At 45.3% G+C, this 18,285-nt stretch overlaps 1 protein-coding gene across 9 annotated transcripts in view; it reads left to right on the plus strand.

The window, feature by feature from the left end:
• GTDC1 (glycosyltransferase like domain containing 1) overlaps positions 1-18,285 on the plus strand; it is a 368,964-nt gene that overhangs the window by 106,635 nt on the left and 244,044 nt on the right. For all 9 annotated transcript variants that reach the window (XM_070423067.1, XM_070423063.1, XM_070423059.1 and 6 more), the window contains one exon: positions 2,588-2,790. In XM_070423067.1, the coding sequence (XP_070279168.1) occupies positions 2,612-2,790 (179 nt within the window). In that variant the 5' untranslated portion in view covers positions 2,588-2,611. The remainder of the gene's footprint in view (positions 1-2,587; positions 2,791-18,285) is intronic.

Here is an 18,285-nt window from a genome sequence, read left to right on the forward strand (position 1 = left end):
TTTCCCCCCTTTTCTATTTTTCAACCTCCCACATGCTCGGTGTTCAGTTCTGCGTACTGATTCTCTTGAATCTACAGCAGCACCTACACATACTGCCTCCACAGTTTGCAGATAACTCATGATTCAGGCCCATAAGAAACATCTGTAACTATATGGCATAATACGTGCTCTAGATTAATCATGGAAAAGGGTAGAGTAATGAAGAATCAGAAAGCTAATATCAAAGTTGCTTTGTTTGAGGTTTATATGAGTGAAATATTCTTTAGAGTGGTTTTTTCCATCCTGTCACTTGAGGAAATATCTCAGGTCATTTTTACAAGCATCTTTTAGAGACTTTTTAAGAATAAACAGTGCATATACACCTTAGCATGATTAGGTCAGAGGAAATAAAGCAAGATGGTAGAGATCTGTGATGTGATCTAGTAAGCCAATTAATGTTAAGCTGCTTTTATTCTGTCTTTCTTGAAACCTTTGATATCATTTTCAAAACTGCCTTTTATTGCTCTCTCTAGTTACTTTCTAGAAACTTCTATCATTTGAAGGATTAATGGCTACCATTTTGTTAAACTTGGAGTGTGATTAGAGTTGAAGTCTCTCTCCAGCTGGCCTGAAAAAAATTGAGCTTCTGCATAGCTCAGCCTCTGAGCTTCCTTCTTAGCCACAAAACCAGTGGGGCCTTTAAAATCATATTTGCAGTGCAAGCTGCTGATGAGGAATGGTAACACCCACTGTTTACCAGTTGCATTTGTGTATCTATCTTTCTAACCCGTCCTTGGTGGATAGGAAGTTGTGATTAAAAATTATTGATATTAAAATGCTGGATGATATGAAGATATTCTTTGTCCTTAAGTAAGGTGATATATAATCATAATGGGAGGAGCTAAATACCTTATTACTGATCATAAGCTACTGTGCCAAAATTTTATCTTCTCACCTCTGTGGTTAGTACTGGTGTCACCACTTTAGGGAAGGTGCGACTGAGGCCTACAAAATTAGGTAACTTGTCCAAGGTCATTTAGCTAGGAAGTGATGGAGCTGAGCTCCAAATTTGTATCTCCCTGACCCCAGGATTTATGCCTTTTCCATCCAAGGAACACTGTTTCTTATTTTGCAGACAATTATAATATGTTTGTATACTTGTCCTCCAAAATGCTCCTTGGGAGATTGAGAGATCAAGAAATAAGCTTTTATTCACGTCTGGCACTTCTTTGAGAACCATTTGAGACTTTTTGCTTTGGAATGCAATTTAAGAGGCATGGCTTTGTCTGAGCAAGATGAAGTACAGTTCTACTAGTGAGGATCACCCCTGCATTGTTGAGACTAATTTCATGGAACAAAATTATTAGGAAAAGGAATATGCCATTTTATAAGTGGTGTTTTCTTTAGTCATAAAGGGAAATTCAAACCTATGGAATATTTTTTATTTTATTTTTTAAAAATGTTTTTATTTATTTTTTAGAAAGAGGAAAGGAGAGGGATATAGAGAGAGAAACATCAATTGGCTGACTCCTGCATGCCCCCTGGTGGGGAGTGAGCCCCCAACCTGGGCATGTGCCTTGACTGGGAATCAAACAGTGACCTTCTGGTTCATAGGTGGATGGTCAACCACTGAGCACATTGGCCAGGCTGGTGTATTTTTTAAAGCAATATTTTTCTTGCTTACTTCCATTAGGAAATAGCATATATGTTGAAATGTATATAAAAGTTTTTATATTCTTACATATATTTTTATTTCACTAGCACATTAACAAAAGTGATACTATTCAAATAAAAATTTCTTGCTAACTAGTTCTCTGTGATGAAAAATTTACCATGTTTTTAATGATAACATTATCCCTCAGATTTGTTGTTTAAGGAAAGGTTGTAGAAACCTTGTTGATTCACTGGCATATAGCTTTACTGCATTTCGTTGGTCTTTCTTTGGGAGTGGGCTATATACAATTGTGAGGAAGTGGTCAACGTATGTCTACTGTCTTAAGAAATTGTATCCTAAGATTTATAACACTAGAGAACTGAGATTTGAATATGAATGTGCTCTCTTATAAATATGGGTTCATTGAGGGTAGTGATAGCTGGTGAATTTAAAAATGGATTAACATGAGAATTATAGAATCAGAGAATATCTGAACTGGAAGGGCCTTACCCATGAAGGGCTCTTGGAGAAGAAGACAGTCCAAGACTCAATACAACTCTAGGCCAAGCCAGTCTGGAGTTTACTGAGTCTGATCAAAGCCGTTTCAACTAGGAAGTGAGTGACCACAGCAGGAGAGGGGCTTATACTTCCTAAGGTAGGAGGGAAAGTGAGTCCTTCTGGAAATAATCTTAGGGCATGATGAAAACAAATCAGAAAAAGAAAACATCCTTCATGTCCTCTTACTAACATGAATGATGCTATCGTATTGATTGCAAAAATACAAACCTTAAGTGTTATATGCTTTGTTAAATAGTGGGACACACGTATTTCTTATAAAATCGTGCATCTATAAATTATTTGTACTTACTGGGTATAATATCTTAAGTTACTTGTATTTAAAAAATCTACACATACACATATATTTGAAAGATGCATTTTTTGCTTATTATCTAGAATCTGAGACGGGTTGAAGGGCCAATGAGTCTTCTCCTCATTGAAGCATTCTATGGAGGGTCCCATAAACAGCTGGTGGACCTGCTCCAAGAAGAATTGGAAGACTGTGTCCTTTACACTCTTCCTGCAAAGAAGTGGCATTGGAGAGCGCGGACGTCGGCTTTGTACTTCTCTCAGCATATCCCCGTCAGTGAGCATTACAGGTAATCAGCCTGCAGGCTGCATCTCCAGCCTTTTTCTAATGTCCCTGTGTAAGGATTATGCTTCTCTATTGGAGTCTGTGAGGTGTCCTCCAGCTGGAACTGGTTAGTATGACACCAGTACAGACAGCAGAGAGCAGGGGAGCACTTTGCACTCTCAGGGCCCCTCATCCATGGGGAAGTGCCCACATTTAGAACCTACATGCCTCTTCTCCTTTGTCTTGTGATTGTCCCACATGCACGCATGTGGGTCTGGATGACACTTTTTGGCCGAGAGAGTTGGTCTTGGGCTCTGTTTTATTTTTCTTTTGACTGCATAACCTCCAATGCCTGTTTTAGTGAATATGCTGTTTTAGTTGAGTTTATTGTGTCTGCTCTATGCTAGGAGCTAAGGTTTCAAAGATGGATATGACCGAAGTCTGTGCCCTTACAGGCTTGAAGGACTATTGAGAGAGAGATAGACATGTGCATGAAGTGAAAGTATGGAAAATGGAGAAGTTGGTTTTAACTGACAAACTGGAGGTGGCTTTTTATAGTTGGGAGCCTTTGTTTAATCTTGAAGGATGAGTGGATCTGGGGACACAGACCTCAGTAATGGATTCTGATTTGTGGGAACTAAGGGCATCTATTAGAAGGTTTTATGGGTAGATAAAAATGCTGTGGTATATTTACACAATGGAATGCTACTCAGCCATAAAAAGGAAGAAACTTTACCCTTTGCTACAGCATGGATGGACCTGGAGAACAATATGCTGAGTGAAATGAGCCAGTTAGAGAAAGACAAGTGCCATATGATTTCACTCAATCTAATGGACAAACTGAACTACCAAGAAAAATAGAGACAGACTCATAGAAAGCAGGCAGACAGCTCTGGTGGTGGTGGTGGTGAGGTGCTGGGAGCACAGGGATTGAGCAAAACAGAAAAAGAGAGAACTCAGACATGGACAACAGTGTGGTGATTGTAGTGGGGGAAAGGGAGGTAGAGGTGGAAGATGGTATAGAGGGGATAAATGGTGATGGGAAAAATAAATATATTAAAAAAAAGAAAGTCTTATGGGACACATCGAAAAGATGGATGAGAAATACTGATTATAGTCCTAGGAGGAATAAGTAGAATGGAATCCCCTTGAACATCTCTACCTCTCTATTCTCTTTGTATGCACTGCCGAGTATCTCTTGATTGTTAAGTAGTGAAGATTATCCTGCTGTGGGTTACATATCTGATGTTCTTGCCACCCTGGGCAGGATGGCATGGGTTTAGGGGGAGTGCAAGTGTCAGGCTGATAGAGAATGGAGTTAGCAGACAGGTTTTCAGAGAAAGGGCACGATGCCAGCTGCAGTGCCCACCTTGGCCTCTGTAGCCGTACCCCTGCTGTGCGTGAGGTGGAGCAGTCACAGGGAGACAGGAGCCTGACATTTAAATGTAGGATGCTGTTCTTAGTAGTGATTTGAGGAGTTCAGAGAACAACGCTTTTGGTGAATAAAAACCATGCATCATCTCTGAGAATTCAGGTTGCAGATGGAATAGTTGTGAGCACTCTAGTCACATTGCTTGCGATTCTAAAGGTAAAACATGGTTTGGTGGCATATTGAGAATTTTGTATTTTTCTAATCTAAACTGTATTTTTCCTTACATAATTTAATGTTTTGTAGTCTCATATGACTACTAGTAAGTGAATATTGTTGATTCACTAATAGTATGAGACATATCAATGAATGGATCCATATAAAAGTTTTAAAGGCAATGATAAGACTATTGCTGTATTAAAATCTGACTGTTTATAGTTGCTTTCCCATCTCATTTAATTGTTTTTGCTGCACTGGTTATGTTTGTAGTACTTGAGGTCAAGTAATCTGGCTGACTTTATGGTGGCACGTTTTCATTTAACATTACCATTTGATATAATAAATTTCTACAGTGACTTGAACATTGAAATGAACCAATGCTGTATCTGCTATCAGATTTCATTTTGATTGTGCAGTTTTTCAGGATGAGAGGATTGTATTACAAATACATGTATGTAGATGGCAGGCAAACCAATACTTCTCTGCCCACACCCTCTTAGGCCTGAAGCATTTGAGGATAAACGTCACACTGCTGTTTGAAGCAGGCTTACGTGGGAAGTAGATTTCTGAGAGATCGTGATGTCGCCAGAACCTCCAGGTCCCCACCGTGGTATCTGTGATCTTTCAGGGTCAGCCATATAAGCCATGCAGTTAACTCTGTTCATCTAATCAGACTTCACTAAGAGATAGAGCTCACCAGTTTAACTTACCGTTATATTTGACCAATGATAACATGTAACTCTTTACCAAATAGCTCTTTCAAATACTTTTGGACAGATAGCAGCAGCTTGAAAACTTACAGTAAGTTAAAAAATATGTTCACTCAATCCTACATTGAGGTGCTAGAGTAATCTTTTTTTAAAAAAATATATATATTTTTATTGATTTTAGAGAGGAAGGGAGAGGGAGAGAGAGATAGAAACATCAGTGATGAGAGAGAATCATTGACTGGCTGCCTCCTGTACTCCCCCCACTGGGGACTGAGCTTGCAACGCGAGCATGTGCCCTTGGCTAGAATCGAACCCGGGACCCTTCAGTCCACAGGCTGACACTCTATCCCAAACCAGCCAGGGCTAGAGTAATCTTTTATTACCCCAGGTCGATCTGATTTCTGCAGAGACTTTTAAAGGTATGAAAGGTTTTTGTTTTCCAGTTACTTATTCTTTGTACATTTGGGAAATGAAATCATCAAAATTCATAAAGAAAAAAATGAATAAGCACTAATATTGACTACTATGCAAAATCACTGTGAACCAGTAGGAATGTGTCTGATGAGAAAGGCCTTGAGTGCAGGTATACATGTTATTTTCTAACTTCTGTACATGTAGTCACTGTTAGAAGCTTGTTATGTGGAAAATATGTTATTACTAAAAGGATAAATGCTTCAGCTTAATTCATAAGTTTGGGTCTACTTCATCTTGACAGCTGAAAGGATGCATCTTGCTCCACATTTGGTGCTGTATAATCCTATCTAATAAAAGAGAAACATGGTAATTAGCCGTACGGCTGCTACCCTTCCCATTGGCTAATCAGTGAGATATGCAAATTAACTGCCAGCCAAGATGGTGGCCGACAGCCATGCACTGAAGCGAACAGGGAGGCTTGCTTGCTCCAATGACGGCGGACTCCAACGTTCCCCGCCTGACTTGCCGGCCTCTCAGCTGCAACTCTAAGCAACTATGTTGCAAATATAGAAGCTAAACAAAACCCCAGAAACCAGCTTTAGTCAGCCGGGCTTCAGCCAGCCGGACCGCAACATTATATCAAATACAGAAGGTAAACAAAGGCCAGAAACCGGCTTTCAACAGCCGAGTCCTCAGAGCTAAAGCTGGCCCAGAATAGAAAAAAAAAAAGAAAAAAAAAGGAGCGGTTGGTTGTTGCCGAAACCGGTTTGGCTCAGTGGATAGAGCGTCGGCCTGAGGACTGAAAGGTCCCAGGTTCGATTCCGGTCAAGGGCATGTACCTGGGTTGCGGGCACATCCCCAGTAGGAGATGTGCGGGAGGCAGCTGATCGATGTTTCTCTCTCATTGATGTTTCTAACTATCTATCCCTCTCCCTTCCTCTCTGTTAAAAATCAATAAAATATATTTTTTTTAAAAAAAAAGCGGTTGGGAGCTTCAGTCACCCACCAGCCTGAAAACGGCCCTCAGCCCCTCACCCAGACTGGCCAGGCACCCCAGTGGGGACCCCCACCCTAATCCAGGACACCCTTCAGGGCAAACCAGCCGGCCCCCACCCGTGCACCAGGCCTCTATTCTATATAGTAAAAGGGTAATATGCCTCCCGGCACTGGGATCAGCGTGACAGGGGGCAGCGCCCAAACCCCCTGATCGCCCTGCGGCTCTGTGTGTGACAGGGGGCAGGGCCACAACCTCCCTATCTGCCCTGCTCTGTTTGTGACAGGGGAAGGCACCCCAACCCCCTGATCAGCCCTGCTCTCTGCCTGATAGGGGGCAGCTCCCCAACCCCCTGATCGCCCTGTGGCTCTGTGTGTGACAGGGTGCAGTGCCCTAACCCCCTGATCAGCCCTGCTCTGTGTGTGACAGGATGCAGTGCCCCAACCCCCTGATCGGCCCTGCTCTGTGGGTGATAGAGGGCGGCGCCCCAACCCCCCTATCGGCCCTACTCTGTGAGTGATAGGGGGGAGCTCCTCAACCCCCTGATGCGCCCTGCTCTGTGCTTGACAGGGGGGAGCTCCTCAACCCCCTGATCGGCCCTGCTCTGTGTGTGACAGGGTATGGAGCCCCAACCCCCCTGATGGGCCCTGCTCTGTGCATGACAGGGGGCAACGCCCCAACCCCCTGATTGGCCCTGCTCTGTGCGTGACAGGGGGTGGTGCCGCAACTTCCCTATCGACCCTGCCTTGAGTGTGACAGAGGGCGGGGCCCCAACCCCCCAATCGGCTCTACCCTGAGCATGACTAGCGGTGGCATCACAACCTCCCGATCCACCCTGCTCTTTGCATGACAGGGGGCAGTGCCCCAACTCCCCAATCTGCCCTGCTCTGAGCCTGACCAGGGGCTGCACCTAGGGATTGGGCCTGCCCTCTGCTACCCAGGAGCAGGCCTAAGCAAGCAGGTCATTATCTCCTGAGGGGTCCCAGACTGCGAGAGGGCACAGGATGGGCTGAGGGACGCCCCCCTCCCCCCCCCCCCCCGCCAGTGCACAAATTTTTGTGTACTGGGCCTCTAGTATTATTATAGATTACAAAAGCTCCGGAAGTTATTTTTCTCAGAAGTAGTGGGTAATTATTCTAACTTCTAGGTTATATGAAAGCCTTGCCCTTTGGAAACAGCAAAATGCAGAAGGATGTTTTTGGGGATATGCCTTAATTTTGTATTCTGAAATGTATGTCATTTGTTCTAGGGTCAAACATTTCTAGTTTATTAAAATTAACTAGAGGCCTGGTGCACAAAATTCATGCATGGGTAGGGTCCCTGGGCCTGGCCGGTGATCAGGGCCAATTGGGCCTTCTAGCTGCTGGCCAGAGCCTTACTTCGTTTCGTGCTGCCCCCTGGTGGTCAGCACACGTTATAGTGAGCAGTTGAACTCCCGGTTGGTCGAACTCCCGAGGGGATAATTTGCATATTAGCCTTTTATTATATAGGACTAGAGGCCTGTTGCACGAAAAGTTTCGTGCAATAGGCCTTCCCTTCCCCTGGCTGCTGGCACCGGTTTTCCTCCAGCACCCGGGACCCAGGCCTTCACTCTGAACGGAGCTGCCTTCAAGCCATCGCTGCTCCAGCCGGAGCTGCCTTCAAGCCTTCGATGCTCCGCCGGAGCAGCCTTCAGTCTTCACTCCACCGCTTCACGCCTACGTATGCAAATTAACTGCCATCTTTGTTGGCGGTTAATTTGCATATTGCTCTGATTCGCCAATGGTGGCCGTAGCAAAGGTACAGTCAGTTTGCATCTTTGTCTATTATATTATACTAGAGGCCCGGTGCACAAAAATTTGTGCACTCGGGGGGGAAGGGGGGGCCCCTCAGCCCAGCCTGTGCCCTCTCGCAGTCTGGGACCCCTTGGGAGATAACGACATGCTGGCTTAGGCCTGCTCCTGGGTGGCAGAGGGCAGGCCCAATCCCTAGGTGCAGCCCCTAGTCGGGCTCAGAGCAGGGCTGATTGGGGAGTTGGGGCACCACCCCCTGTCATGCACAGAGCAGGGAGGATTGGGAGGTTGTGATGCCACCCTCAGTCACGCTCAGGGTAGGGCTGATTGGGGGGTTGAGGCACCGCCCCCTATCACACTCAAGGCAGGGTCAATGGGGAGGTTGCGGCACCACCCCCTGTCACGCACAGAGCAGGGCCGATCAGGGGGTTGGGGCGCTGCCCTCTGTCACTCACAGAGCAGGGCCCATCAGGGGGTTGGGGGAGCTCCCCCCTCTCATGCACAGAGCAGGGCCCATCAGGGGGTTGGGGAGCTCCCCTGTCACGCACAGAGTAGGGCCGATAGTGGAGTTAGGGCACCGCCTCCTGTCACACACAGAGCAGGGCGGATCAGGGGGTTGGGGTGCCACCACTGTCACACTCAGGGCAGGGCCGATGGGGAGGTTATGGCTCTACCTTGTCACACACAGAGCAGGGCCCGTGGGGGGGGGGGGTGTTGGGGTGCCACCCTCTATCACCCACAGAGCAGGGCCAATCAGGGGCTTGGGGCACTGCACCCTGTCACACACAGAGCAGGGCCGATCAGGGGTTTGGGATGCCACACCCTGTCACACACATCGAGCCGCAGGGCGATCAGGGGGTTTGGGCGCTGCACCCTGTCATGCTGATCTAGTGCCAGGAGACCTCTCGGCTCTGCTGATCCCGGTGCTGGGAGGCATATTACCCTTTTACTATATAGGATAGAGGCCTGGGGGCAGGTTGGTTTGCCCTGAAGGGTGTCCTGGATCAGGGTGGGGGTCCCCACTGGGGTGCCTGGCCAGCCTGGATGAGGGGATGATGGCTGTTTGCAGCTGGTCACACACCCTTCAGGGTGGGGGTCCCCACTGGGGTGCCTGGCCAGTCTGGGTGAGGGGCTGAGGGCTGCTTTCAGTTTGGCAGTTGACTGAAGCTCCCAACCGCTCCTTTTTTTCTTTTTTTTTTTTTTCTTCTGGGCCAGCTTTAGCTCTGGCTCTAGCTCTGAGGCTTCCGCTGCTGGTTTGTTTCGGTTCTATAATCGAAACAATGTATAACTTCAGCTCTGAGATCCCGGCCTTCTATATTTGTTAGAATGTTTCAAACTGCCAGCTGAGAGGTCAGCAAGTCAAGTCAGGCGGGGAACGTTGGAATCTGCAGTCACTGGAGCAAGCAAACCTCACGTTAGGTTCCAGCTGCCTGGCTGCCGGCCGCCATCTTGGCTGACAGTTAATTTGCATAAGGATACGCTGATTAGCCAATGGGAAGGGTAGCGATCGTACGCCAATTACCATTTTTCTCTTTTATTAGTGTAGACTAGAGGCTCGGTGCACAAAAATTTGCACTGGGGGGGGGGGGGGGTCCCCCAGCCCGGCGTGTGCCCTCTCGCAGTCTGGGACCCCTCAGGAGATAATGACCTGCTGGCTTAGGCCTGCTTCTGGGTGGCAGAGGGCAGGCCCAATCCCTAGATGCAGCCCCTGGTCAGGCTCAGAGCAAGGCCGATTGGGGAGTTGGGGCACCGCCCCGTCATGCACAGAGCAGGGCGGATCGGGAGGTTGCGATGCCACCCTCAGTCACGCTCAGGGTAGGGCCGATTGGGGGGTTGGGACACCGCCCCCTGTTACACTCAAGGCAGGGTCGATGGGGAGGTTGCGGCACCACCCCCTGTCACACACAGAGCAGGGCCCATCAGGGGTGTTGGGGCTCCGTCCCCTGTCACACACAGAGCAGGGCGGATAAGGGGGTTGGGGCGCTGCACCCTGTCACACTCAGGGCAGGGCCAATGGGTAGGTTATGGCTCTACCCTGTCACACACAGAGCAAGGCCCGTGGAGGGGGGTTGGGGCGCCACCCTCTATCACCCACAGAGCAGGGCCGATCAGGGGGTTGGGGCGCCGCCACTGTCACACTCGGGGCAGGGCCGATGGAGAGGTTATGGCTCTACCCTGTCACACACAGAGCAGGGCCCGTGGGGGGAGGGGGGGGAGTTGGGGCGCCGCACCCTGTCGCACACAGAGCAGGGCCAATCAGGGGGTTGGTGCGCTGCACCCTATCAAACACAGAGCCGCAGGGCAATCAGGGGATTGGGGAGCTCCCCCCTATCAGGCACAGAGCAGGACAGATAGGGAGGTTGTTGCTCCGCCTCCTGTAACACACAGAGCTGCAGGGCGATCAGGGGGTTTGGGCGCTGCCCCCTGTCATGCTGATCCCGGTGCTGGGAGCCTCACTGCTCTGCTGATCCCGATGCTGGGAGGCATATTACCCTTTTACTATATAGAATAGAGGCCTGGTGCACGGGTGGGAGCCGGCTGGTTTGCCCTGAAGGGTGTCCTGGATCAGGGTGGGGGTCCCCACTGGGGTGCCTGGCCAGTCTGGGTGAGGGGCTGAGGGCTGTTTTCCGGAAGCGAGTGACTGAAGCTTCCAACCGCTCCTTGTTTTCTTTTCTTTTTTTTTTTATTCTGGGCCAGCTTTAGCTCTGAGGCCTTGCTGCTGAAAACATCGATACAATGTTGCTAAAGCCCGGCTGAATGAAAGCTGGTTTCTGGGGTTTTGTTTATCTTCTCATTTGCAACATAGTACATAGATGCTTAGAGTTGTAGCTCAGAGGCCGTCAAGTCAGGCGGGGCACTTTGGAGTCCTCCTTCACTGCAGCAAGCAAGCCTCATGTTCGCTTCCAGCTGCCTGGCTGCCGGCCGCCATCTTGGCTGACAGTTAATTTGCATATACTCACTGATTAGCCAATGAAAAGGGTAGCGGTCGTACGCTAATTACCATGTTTCTCTTTTATTAGTGTAGATAGGATAGGATAGGATACCTAGACTAGGCATCAAAGACATTGTTTTCATTTTTCTTTTCACGGTGCCTTTACTGAACTGACGGAATCACTGTTACTTAAAATTTCTTCACTCTCTGATGCCTACAGTTATGTACCCAGATCCCAGGAAGGAAGCATGACTGACCTATGTCGGTCATGATGACCCTGTTCTCTGCCAAATTTCCCAGCTCTCCTTGTAGCTAGGGCTAGTCAGTCACTAAGTTTTGGCAAATTCGATTTAAGTGTATTGCTTTTGGGTATACTTCCAACAAAGCCACCTCTCCTTTCCCGCATTGTAGTGTGGCAGTGATGCCTGCCACCATGAGGTGACAGGATGAGGACAGGATGCCGGGGCTGCAGAGCGGTTGTAGAGGCTGGGGAGCACCTGGATGAGACTTCCATCCTGAGCAGGACAGCTCTGGTCACCTGAAAACCCTGCGTTCTCAAACATCTAGACATGCTTTTGAAATGCAACAGATTTCCTTTTAAGTCCATGGCTGATCTAAGTCAGAGGGGACCTGAAGGGGGATCTGGAAATTAGATTGTAAACGGGCTTTGAAGCTGTGGTTGCCTCATTTTCATAAAAGGAACTGGTTAACTAAGTTATGGTACATTCTTGAAATGGAATATTGTGTAGCTTTCAGCATACCCTCATGGGAACTTCTCCAAGATATACTAAGGGACATGAGTAAGGTGCCAACGAGTGTTATTCGGTGCTATCTTTGGTACAAAGAAAGGTTATAAGAATGAAACAATGGAAGGGTACCCTGGACATGAATAAAACTAGTTGCCTGAGGATCAGTGTAGTAGAAACTGTCAGGCCCCCACCCTCTTTTTCCACCCCTCCCCTTCCCCTGTGCCCTTGCCAGCCTCCTACTGCCAGCATCGGCATCAGGCTGTGAGCAGCCCGCCACAAATGATTCTGCCCCTCAGATGAAATCATTCTGAAGTGTGTGCAGGAGAGAACTCATTAACAAAGATTCCTAAAAAAGCCTGGAAGTCAGGAAATGCAAAAACATAATTCTAAATAACTCATGGGTCACAGAAGAAATCATAATGGATACTAAAAAATAGAACTGAATCATAATGAACATATTGTGTATCACAGAGTGGGTTGCATCTAAAGTGACAGTCACAGCCACATCATCGTTAATAACTCTATTTTTATTTTTTTTATTGTGATGGGCAGGGCTCCTCTGGTTTGAATCTAGAAGTAGTCCTGGGATCGAAACTATAATGGTAAAAATTAGTGAAATTGAAACAACCTATATAATCGAGATGAACAAACTCAAAGTAGTTATTTTGAAATAATAAAACAGGTAAACCACAGGCATGATTGATTTTTTAAAAACGCACAATTAATTTTTAGAGTGAATAAACTATAGCTACAGATATGACACAGATCAATAAAAAGGAGGAAATGCTCTTAATAGCTCTATGTTGATACATTTGAAAACTTACACAAAATGGATAATTTCTTAGAAAAACACAACTTACAAAATCTCACTCAAAATGAAATAGAAAAACCAAATAGAACTGGAGCCATGAAAAATGTGACTGCATGAGCTGAAAACGTTCCACTGAAAGCCAGAGGCTGGTCCACACCAGTGCTATGTCTCTCTCATCATTGATCTCTCTCTCTCTCTCTTTTTCTCCCTTCCTCTCTGAAATCAATAAAAGAAAAGTAGTTTGGCTGGCGTGGCTCAGTGGTTGAGCATTGACCTGTGAACTAGGAGGTCACAGTTCGGTTCCTGGTCAGGGCACATGCCCGGGTTGTGGGCTTGATCCCCAGTGTGGGGCATACAAGAGGCAGCCAATCAATGATTCTCTCTCATCATTGATGTTTCTACCTCTCTCTCTCCCTATCCCTTCCTCTCTGAAATCACTAAAAATTTGTTTAAAAAAAGTAAATGATGACTTAAGAAATTGTAGGTAAGTGCAGTGTTGTTAGTCTTAACCAGGGCAATCATTTTACATCTCTACAGTAACCAGAATAAAATTTAATGGGATTAAATAATAGTAATAACAGCTAACATTCAACACTTACCATGTGGTAGACATTCTACAATTCTGGAAGTTAGATATTATTTTTCTGGTTCAACAGGGGAGGAATCTGAGACCTAGAGAGTCAAGTCAACTGGGTTACACAGATAGTTAGTGGTCAATATGTGATTTGAGCTCAAGTCTGGCCACCTGCAAGAGCCATTCTTTAAAAAAAAATTATATTGAATTTATTGGGGTGACATTGATTGATAAGATTATATAGGTGTCAGGTATACAATTCTATGGTGCGTCATGTGTATATTGTATTGTGTATTAACCACCCCAAGTCAAGTCTCCTTCCACCACCATTTGTTCCCCCTCACCCTTCCTACCTTCCCCCACCGCCCCTTTTCTTCTGGTAATCACCATACTGTTGTCTACTTATGAGTTTTGTGGGGTTTTTTTTTTTGCTAATCCCTTCTACTTTTTCACCCAGCTCCCCCAAACCCCTCCCCTCTGACAGTTGTCAGTCTGTTCTCTGTATCCATGAATCTGTTTCTATTTTGTTAGTTTATTTTATTCATTCGATTCCACATATAAGTGAAATCATATAGTATTTGTCTTCCTCTCAGTGGCTTATTTCACTTAGCATAATACTCTCCAGATGGATCCACATTGTCACAAAAAGTAAGATTTACTTCTTTTTTATGGCTGAGTAGTATTCCATTGTATAAATGTACCACTGCACAGGTAGGGTTCCTAGGCCTGGCTGGTGATCAGTGCCGATCTGTGGGGCGAGTGGCGGGGTGATCGGGGGGGCCCCCCGCTGACACCTGCCTTGGCCAGCCTGGTGCCGCCCGCTCGCTGGCCCCACCCCCACCGCCGCTGGTTGCCTCCCTCTGTGGGGCGACCTGTGGGGCAATCAAGGGGCCCCCACTGGCATCCCCTTGGCTGGCCTGGGGCCTGCGGGCTGGGGGAACCTCCTGCGTTAAGCGCCTGCCCCCTGGTGGTCAGTGTGCATCATTCCACTGTTTGGTCAATTTGCATATTAGGCTTTTATTATATAGGATACTAAGCTGTTTGGACTACTATGGCCTTGTAGTATAGTTTGATATCATGTAGTGTGATTCCTACAACTTTGTTCTTCTTTTTCAAAATAGCTGTTGCTATTTGGGGTCTTCTGTGGTTCCCTAAAGATATTTTGGAATATCTTTTCTAGTTTTGTGAAATACGCCATTGGTATCTTAATAGGAATTGCACTGAATCTATAGATTGCTTTGGATTATATGGACATTTTAATGATGTTAATTCTTCCTATCCATGAACACAGTATATGCTTCCACTTATTTGTACCTTCTTTACTTTCTTTAGTGTCTTATAATGTTCTGAATATAGGTCTTTTATATCCTCAGTTAAACTTATTCAAAGGTAGTTTGTTAATGCAATTATAAATGGGATTGTTTTCTTAGTTTTCCTATCTGATAGTTCATTATTGGTGTATAGAAATGCAACTGATATCTGGATATTTATTTTGTATCATTCTACTTTACTGAATTAATTTGTCAGTTCTAGTACTTTTTTGGTGAAATCTTTAGTGTTCTCTTATACAGTATCATGTCATCTGCAAGCAATTGCAGTTTTTGCTTCTTCCTTTCTAATTTGGATGCCTTTTATTTCTTCTTCTTGTCTGATCACTGTGGCTAGGACTTCCAGTACTATGTTGAATGAGTGGTGACAGTGGACATCCCTGTCTTGTTCCTGATCTTAAGGCAAGCATGTCAAACCTGCGGCCGGCGGGTCATGTGACCCCCCGGCCATGGGTTTGACATGCTTGTCTTAAGGGAAATGCTTTTAGTTTTTACCCTTTGTGTATGATGTTGGCTGTGGGTTGTTCATTCTTTTTAAGTTCATACACTATTTGCTCTTTTGAAGCCCATGCTGAAGCAGAGTAAACAAATTAAGTAAATTAAACCTCAGTACTCTTTTTTAAAAAAATATATATTTTTATTGATTTTATAGAGAGGAAGGTAGAAGAATAGAGAGGACCTAAGTACTCCTGATTAAAATACATTACTAGATTTTACTATTAGAAGTGGGCGTGGTGCTTTTTGGAGTTCTGGGAAGTATTATAGTCATTGAATCTGTTGGAAGCTGGAATCTGGGAACCAGGAGCTTTTCTAGGTTTGTGAATCTTTTATTTTCTCATTTTCCCTCAGCACATTTCTCTTAATTTTCCACCATGGAAGTCACAAGTTATTTGAATTTTCTTCTTTTGAGGTTTTTTCTTAAGATCCAAATAAAATACTACATATGATGTCTTTAAAAAAATCATTGGGTAGATTCATGGATGCACAAATAACATTCTCTGTTTAGGATGCTCGATACCAGCCCCCAAATTATCCTCCAACTGGGATGCTGTGCAGTTCTCTATGTTTATGAACGTGGCTAGAGGCCGCATTCCAGGACTGCCCAGCTCACTTCTCTTATATCATTACCAGTTGTGTACACTTCTTGGGGTTTGGATGATGTTCTGACACTGTATAAATTTTTCAGGAGGTAGGGTCTCACCAACACGTGACTGCTCCATTTGTGAAGTTGGCTGAGAGATTCCCCATGGCTGTTGCCCAGCCAGCCAGCCAGCCAGCGTCCCTATCCTACACTGCCGAATCGTGGGAATCTCGTTTGCTTTGTTTTTCTACCAATCTGCCCTCCTGTCCAGGCGGCACACACAGCAGCCTCCCAGTATTTGTGCAGGGCTTAGGGCTTTGTCCACAATATTTCCTCTCAGTGCAGTCCTCTCTGATTGACTGTATTGTTCAGTTTAGCCATGTGGACTTTATTTTGAAAATGTAGCTGACCACAACACTACAGAAGTAGAATAACAGTGCAAACCAATAACAACCATTCAGTCTGTATCTGTCGCTGTGTCTCGCTCTCACTCTCTCTCTCTCTGTCTCTCTTTCCTCTCTCTCACTCTCTTTTCTCTCTTACATACACATAGGAATGACTGAATGACTATCCTTCAGATTACCCTAACAAACTCTTCATTGCAGAACTGGAAATTAACCCTGTCACTATGCTTCCTGAAGGCTGGTTTTCCATATTATGTTTCTCTGTCAGTGTTCTGAAGAAGCTAAATATTCTAGTAGCAGGGGAATAAAGGTTTTCTTGTTAAGAAGCTCATAGTTTATTTTCACAAGTTGCTATTTCAAAGGTGTTTGAATAGTTAGTAGCAAACACTGTGAACCTGCTGCATCCAAGGAATTAAGCATGGCAGTGCAAATTCAAGTGCATGTTTTTATTTTTTTTATCTTCTATTTTTTAAATATTGTTTATTGATTTCAGAGAGGAAGGGAAAGGGAGAGAGAGAGAGAAACATCAGTGATGAGAGAGAATCATTGATCGGCTGCCTTCGGCATGCCCCACACTGGGGATTGAGCCCACCACCCAGGCATATGCCTCAGTTGGGGAATCAAACCGTGACCTCTTGGTTCTTAGGTTGACACTCAACCACTGAGCCATGCTGACTGGGCTCATGTGCATGTTTTTAATATTTCTTCTAGCATATTAAAAAATAAAATATGCCCTAGCTGGTGTTCCTCAGTGGTTAGAGCGTAGGCCCTTGGATTGAAGATTTTTGGCATGATTCCCAGTCAAGGGCATGTACCTGGGTTGCAGGTTCGATCCCCAGCCCCTGTCGGGGGCATGCAGGATGCAACCAATTGATCTCTGATCTCTCTGTCTATCTCCTGCCCCCCTCCCTTCAACTCTCTCTAAAAGTCAATAGAAAAATATACTTGGGTGAAAATTAACAAAAAAATAATAAAAATAAAATACCACATTTAAGATTCCCAAATAATGGTTCCTATGGATAGAAGACATTATTTCTTTTTTTTTTTTTTAATGTATATATTTTTTATTGATTTCAGAGAGGAAGTGAGAGGAAGAGAGAGAGAAACATCAATGATGAGAGAGAATCATTGATCGGCTGCCTCCTGCACACCCCACACTGGGGATCGAGCCCGCAACTCAGGCATGTGCCCTGACCTGGAATTGAACTGTGGCCTCCTGGTTCATAGGTCAATGCTCAGTCACTGAGCCACACAGGCAGAGCACAAGACATTATTTCTAAGAGACTCTGTACCTCAAATTCCCTGAGGGTAAATTTCCCATATATTTATCTTTTGAAATTTTCCAACTATATTTTAAAAGACAAACTGGATGTTTATTACACTTTCACAGAGGAGAGAGGGTCATTATTTTTAATGGATGCATTGGAAAAGGTATAAAACTCCCAAATGCCCCTAAATGGACACAAAATGTATTATGCATAAAAAGAGCTCTGGCTGTAGAGTAAGGACCTTCAAAATTTTGCTTGAAGAAGTAACATACTTATTTTTGACATAATAATCAAAGCTATGAGTCTGACTGTGGAATGCTTCTAATCTAGTTGTTGTTAGGTATTGAGTATCTTTGTCATGGTTTGTCTCATAGCTAGAGGAAACCTGTAGGAAATGAAGGGCATTTTTATTGTACTTCCATTCCCAACATTTATTTCTTTGTTTATTTGAGAAAAAATTCTTCTTTTATTAAGGTCTTAGTCAGTGATAATATATTTGGTTTTGGAACTGTAAGGTGTGCACAGGTATCAGTGTCTGGCTTACTGTCTTCAGGGCCTGGGAGGCTGTGGTGCAGATAGTCAGTTACCCTCTCCTTCTCTTAAGCCCCCCTCTCAGAGAAGTCTTCCTGCTTGCCTATTCCCGAGGGTCAGATTTGGTCTACTAGCTGCCTTTCCACACATTGCCCTACCTGTTGAATGACTAGTTCTGTCCCTCTTTCCTTTCTTTATGCCGCTTTGTGGTTTATTCACATGATGGGCCTGCTGGTCTCCTGACCAGCCAGCCCACAGAGATAGCTGCGGGCGGGAGGCAGGGTGGCTCAGGCCTAGCACTCACCAAAGAGCATTCATATCCCCTTCCTCCTTCTATCTTTCTAAAGTCTTTTCTATATTTCTC

The sequence above is a fragment of the Myotis yumanensis genome, unplaced genomic scaffold, assembly GCF_028538775.1.
Source record: "Myotis yumanensis isolate MYYU_CA2020_CCGP unplaced genomic scaffold, mMyoYum1.0.hap1 SCAF_8, whole genome shotgun sequence".
NCBI lineage: Eukaryota > Metazoa > Chordata > Mammalia > Chiroptera > Vespertilionidae > Myotis > Myotis yumanensis.